Source organism: Apis dorsata, unplaced genomic scaffold (genome assembly GCF_000469605.1).
Source record: "Apis dorsata unplaced genomic scaffold, Apis dorsata 1.3 scaffold_149, whole genome shotgun sequence".
NCBI classification, from domain to species: domain Eukaryota; kingdom Metazoa; phylum Arthropoda; class Insecta; order Hymenoptera; family Apidae; genus Apis; species Apis dorsata.
The window spans coordinates 1,299,206-1,305,264 of NW_006263440.1; the positions used below are offsets into that span (position 1 = coordinate 1,299,206).

The 6,059-nt window shown below is 38.7% G+C and overlaps 1 protein-coding gene across 2 annotated transcripts in view; it reads right to left on the minus strand.

Moving 5' to 3' along the window:
• LOC102677613 (alkaline phosphatase-like) overlaps window positions 1-6,059 on the minus strand; it is a 159,507-nt gene that overhangs the window by 38,808 nt on the left and 114,640 nt on the right. For both annotated transcript variants that reach the window (XM_031509421.1, XM_006613454.2), the window contains exon 3: window positions 646-824. In XM_031509421.1, the coding sequence (XP_031365281.1) occupies window positions 646-824 (179 nt within the window). The remainder of the gene's footprint in view (window positions 1-645; window positions 825-6,059) is intronic.

Sequence of the window (6,059 nt, forward strand, 5' to 3'; positions counted from 1 at the left end):
AGTTGAATCCGATTATATTTTTCTAAATAAAGAGACACTTTTACCTCGGATGCAAGGATATATTAAATACCTTATTAAGCGCGCACGTTGAATTATTCATGGCAAGTACATGTTTGGCCAACTTTCAATATCGGACGGTTTACGGTTCGCTGATTATTGAATTATGATTAAATCATAATTTATATCATCAAACTTGCACAGAACTGCGCTGCTTTTCCGAACCGAAAATCAAAATCATATCCTTCTTCCATTATATACCTTGATCCATTTTCTCCTTAAAAGAAAAAGAAAAAAAAAAGAAAAAAGAAAAGAAGAAGAAGAAGAAGAAGCTGGAGCTTCGGATGGTGTACAAATTGGAAACGATTTCACGTCCCACATTCACCCTCTTCGTCGTATCGAAAGCTTAAAGGGAAAGAGCGCGATCGTTCGAAATTTCCGGGGAAAGGTTTTCTTCGAATTCGTTCGATCCCTTCCGAGTTACACCAGGAATCGCGACGATTCCTCGAGGAAATCTTTGCACGTATCCACGAACGGCGATAAAAAACGACGTAGAAGAGGGAGGGGGGAGAGAGGCCGATGGATTAACGGGGATAAGAGTTGGGAAAAGTTTCGAGGGTTTCGAGTCGAAATACGTAATCCCCGTACGTTGATGTTACGGCCTGGCTCATCCTCGAGCAGCTGACGCGCGATGTCCTTGCACGATGTTCGTGCAGCAGGTGGCACTTTGCCGTCGTCCTCCCAGTAACGGCTGGCTGCGTGGGCGTAAAGGGCCGCCGGTGTCGCGTGCGTCACCCTCGTCGTCGTAACCAACCCTGTCGATTTGCCTGGAAAAAAAAGAAGAAGAGAGAGAGAAGGATTTTTCGTTGAAAAAAAATTCTTTTAAAAATTCTTCCTTTCCTACGTAACCGTAGGGAATAATCGGATCGAGGGAGGGGAGGATCGTCCGACGAATTGAACGAGCATCTGCTTCCTCGCCATTAAACCCTAATACGCGTTTCATCCGTATAATTACCGTCTCTTTCGTGGAACGACACGCTCGTTCTGTATAATTAAAAATGAATTTAACGTTAAAAATGAGACGTAAAAAAATAAAAGAAAAAATCGTTAAGATCCCTTAATATAAAAACCGCAATTCTTTGCAATTCTCCCTCGTTTCCTCCTCGTCGAAAGGAAAACGTGAACGAATAATAATCGATCGGGGATACGAAGGATACGAAGAAAGAGTAGTATGGATAAAAACCATTCGGATCGACAAGTTTTTCTCGTTTCCAGCGGGGGAGACACGATTTTCCAAATGAATTCCAGCAACGTCATCGATGGATACCATTCGAAAACGAGAGATTGTTTTAATAATTAAGTGGATATTCCCAGGGATCTTTTTAACCGTCTTCGACAGTCACCCACGTTTCTTCCATCCGTTGGATGGAAGTTAACGGATCGAGTTTGCCGTTACGCGGGGATCGATGTTCCATCGGGAATTGGCAATCACGGAGCGGGACGTTTAATCGGCTCGAGCAGCGTCTCGATCCGTCGATACACGGGCCCTTCATCAAATCCTCGCTCTTGACCCTTTGATCTTGGCATCTCGGTCTTCAATTATGATTTAACTATGACCTCTCCGTGGATCCGTGGAGATTGGGAAATTGTTAACGGATACGCACTTGTGTATGCAAGGATGTATGCACGCACTCGAAAGCAAAACTCTTCGGGCGATTGTCCTTCGAAAGTAATTTCTCGTTTAGAGCGGATTTTTTAAAAATGCATCCTATTAGGTCGAATGGTCGTTCGTTGATTCGTGAATGGAAAGAAAAAACGAAATTTCTTCGCACGATCCGATTTTTAAAGGTTTTCTTTTTTCTTTCTTTCGTTCTAAACGGAAGAATCTCATTTTCATTTTTTTTTTCTTCCTATTTTTTTTAGATCACGTTCGTTGTTCGAGGAAGAAAGAAATCGAGGAAGGAAAGTTTAAAAACGCGCTAGGATATTAAGTTTGGAGATTGTTTTTGACCGCCAACTTAATTTGTTCAACCTGGGCGATACTTCCGGTTTTCTCCTCTCCCTCCCCCCCCTTTTTTCTTTTCTTCCCCTTGTAATTTGAACTTTCTTTCGAAAACTCTACATTCGTTTCTTTCACCTAAGCAATTTCCGCTTGCCTCTCGTTCCATTACCGTAAACGTTGGCGTGACGTTGGCCGAAAATAGAAAAATGTACGAAGCCCGAACTTGGGCGAAAATTGCAAACGCCTTTGCGCCTCGGAGCCGACTCTCATTCTTGATCATGTCGACAATTATCGGTACAAAACGGATAAAAAACGGATCGTTTAAAAGAATCGTTCTTTCCCCTTGTTTCTATCAAAAAGATATTTCGTTTCTTTTCTCATCTCGAGACAAAATATATCCTCCGTTAAATTAGTTGAGAATGAAGAAATTCCATGTTTTAAATTCGCGACGTAGATCTCGAGATTCTCGATAAAGGAACAAAAAAAAAGAAAAAGGAAAAGAAAAGAAGAAGAAGAAGAAGGCCATTGAACAGCGTAAACAGGCGTCGTTTTTCCTCATGCGTCGTTTACCCCCGTAAAAGGAGGCATCAAGCGTGGTTTAAAGCGTGGGATCCGCGCCTCGATGGCGATAAGATGAGGCACGATTTACATATAAACACTGGCAGCGAGACGTTCGCATGCAAATTAAAATAAAGCTACGATTGAATCCCTCGAGGTGGAAATTGTCGCGGAGCAACGACGACGCACGGTGTAGAGCGGAGCGGATTTCACTTTTCCTCTTTTAAGCGAAAACAATTCTCAACCCGTTTCCCGTTTGAACCGGTCGGGTAAGAAACAATTTCGCGACACGAGACGCGTGTCTCGAATACTTGAAACGAGAGACATTTCAGAGATTTGCAAAATGGTTAACGGAAAACGGAAGCTGGTGTACCGCGGAAAAGGTGAAAAGGCTTTTGTCGGGCATACTTCGACTTCCGGAAATGAGCTGCTCGTCTTTGAGCTATCTAGATCTGGAAACGTATCTCGAATTTTCAGCGTGATTGTATTATTATAATTTAATAGAGCGAAATGCCGAAACAAAATTAATCGATCAAAGTGTAGAAAAGTAGTAAGAGATATTTATCTTTTGTTAGAATCTAATATTTTTATAATATAAATTTATGAAAAAAATTTATTAAAATAAAAGACATTATCAATCTTATCCATATTATATCTTTATTATATATCCATTCTTTATATGATAAAGAATTATTATATGATAAAAAAGCAATAATAATGGCAATTCAATGATAATAATAATAATAAGAATGATAATAATTAAAGAGGAAACTTTTTTTGAAAACGTACTTTGTTTTATATTCACTTTGTTCGATAAGTCGATCTGCTCTTCTAGAAATAATATGCTAATTACAGTAATGTTAATTAGGAAGGGAAAATTGAAAATTCTCGTGATTATTCTTTGTATAATTTTTACCGAAAACGCGTAATAATAGAAGAAAAAAGAAAAAGGAAGAAAAAAAAGCAAACGCAGCATCCGTTGATTCGCAAAATGGCTGCAAGCGCTGCAATAAGAAAAATTATTGACGTGACAAGGATGAAGTTGACGGAAAGTATGCTTCTCTTTAAACGACAAATATCTCGAAAATGGAGGAAATGATCGTACGAAAGTAAAAAAAAACCTCTTATCAAGAGAAAGATTCGAAATTTAACTCGATCATAATCATTTTTAGAAAGATATTAATTTTCAAAGTTTCGGTGAATTTAATATTCTATATCTAGAAATTTTAGTCTAGATCTAGCGAAGATCTCTTCTGAAGATCGTTCAAAGCGTATTCGACTTCCTCGAGAAAAGACTTCTTTTCTCTTTCTCTCTCTCTCTCCGCTTTTCATCTTATCAAACGGGTTTTCTAGCGACATTATCTTTCGCGGTGAAAGTGTGTCGTTCCATCTGCGAAATTGTTCTTTATGGGTGCCGAAAAAAAAGAGACATGGTCGAAGAAAGGGACGGAAGAAACATGGAGCGGAAAGATACGTCACGTGATTCTAAACGAGATTGTGCTGAAATCTTCGCGTAATATTTAACATAGTCAAAACGTCGCGTCGAGGAAGATAAAATAAAATCGATAAACGAAGATAAAGGAAAAAATAAAATCTCGAATAAATTTTCCGCTTCTCGAGATAATCAATGATTATACCGTTGTCCTTTTCATTGTTCGCGCCGTAAATCCTAAATGACAATTGATCGACACTCGTCGCCTTGGCGAGTGAATTATCAGAGAATGGTAGAGAAATTAGTCAGCCGTCATCGGATAAAGTTCATTTGTCGACTCTCCCTCGTAACCGGAAACTCGACTCGGATGAATTTGCAAATTTTAGATCGTGTTAGGAAACATGGTAAATCCCTCGTTTGAACAGCGCACAACTTCTGCTGGAAAATTCGTCCCGTTACGAACAAAAGTGGCCCAACACCAAAATCGATATTCCGTTTAACGGAATGCATAATCGATTCAATTAGTCTCGCGCTAATTATTTGTCGAGACTTCGATCCGATAAAGCTATTCCACCCTTGTTATTCTCCCGTGTCGCGGATAGTGGCCGAATACGCGTTAATTAACGAGATATCGATATCATCCATTTTTTTGTTCTATTTTTTTTTGTTTTTTTTTTTTTTTTTTTTTTTTTTTTTTTTTTTTTTTTTTTTAGGGGAGGAAGAGGCAGACGAGGAGCTTGTATTCGCGATATTCGCGGTATTCGTGACGTTCGTGCATCGCGAATAAAAAATTATCGTTTCGTTTGATGATATCTCGTTTATCGATTCGATGCTATCTGCAAAATATGATAAATGGTCGAAAAGTGAGAGTGATTTTTAAAACAGAAGGTTAGAAGAAAGAAAAAAGAAATATTATCGCGGATATTTGAATTATATTATACAAGTATTACATGGAAATTAACTTCAATAAAATCTTCTACTTTTTTATTGGTCGATGGTGAATATTTTGTAATCAAGGGGAAAATAAATATTTGCAAGTTTGCAATTATATTACGATTATTACATTTGCTGAATCGGGTTTGTAATTAGAATAAATACGATCGGGAATTCAAATGTAAAATGTATAAATACACCGAACGAAATATCCTCGTCAGCGTTTTCGATTATTACTACTATTTATTTTCGTGATTACATTATACATCAAATTACCGTTTATCTGGAAAACTTACCGCCGTAATATCGGAGATGAATACAGCGTTAATAACTTTAATAACTTTAACACCATCGCGTGTTAATTTTCTATAATTTATAGAGCGTAATATAATTATCTGTCGTATCCTAATTGTGATGAAACAATCGTCGGAAGATTTCGCTCGAAATAGGTGCGCTTCAATTTAATTCTTCCAACATGATTGTTCGCAATTATTTACAATTTGTACAAACACGATAATCGTTCAAGTATTTATTTATCGAGGTATCTTCTCTTCGACGAAAACGTGAAAGATAATTCAATTTGTGTCCTTCTCCGTTATCTTCCCACGTATATCTTGTGAATTAAAAAACCCAAGCTCTTTTTTATCTCTCGAACGACGCGTATATATATCGGTGGCCGGTGTTGTTGCGCAGCCGCGTGAAGGCACGGTCGAATGCGCAGACAATAATTGTAAATTGACAAATTGCGGCGGTAAAGAGGGCAGAAAGCGGGATCGTGTTGGTTACGGGGAGGGGGGAGAGGCGTGTCAACGGCAAACGGCGCGCGATTAATCAACGAGGCAATTCATCTTAATGATCGAGCTAAGGCAGCTTGCAGCTTTCATGCTCGCAACGTAGGCGCAGTCAGACGTACGAGGTTTTGGCTATACGCGCGACGTGTTTATTACTGATCTCGGTGTACATGACCCGTGTGCACCCATGTTGTTACATAGTATATATAAGCCCATTGCTTTTGCGGTGACTGATTTAATCGGCCGACTCGTTTTCAGTCGACTCGCGCTATCTTAATATTTCATCGTCACGCGAAATATATATCGTGATATATATATATATATATATATATATATATATATATAT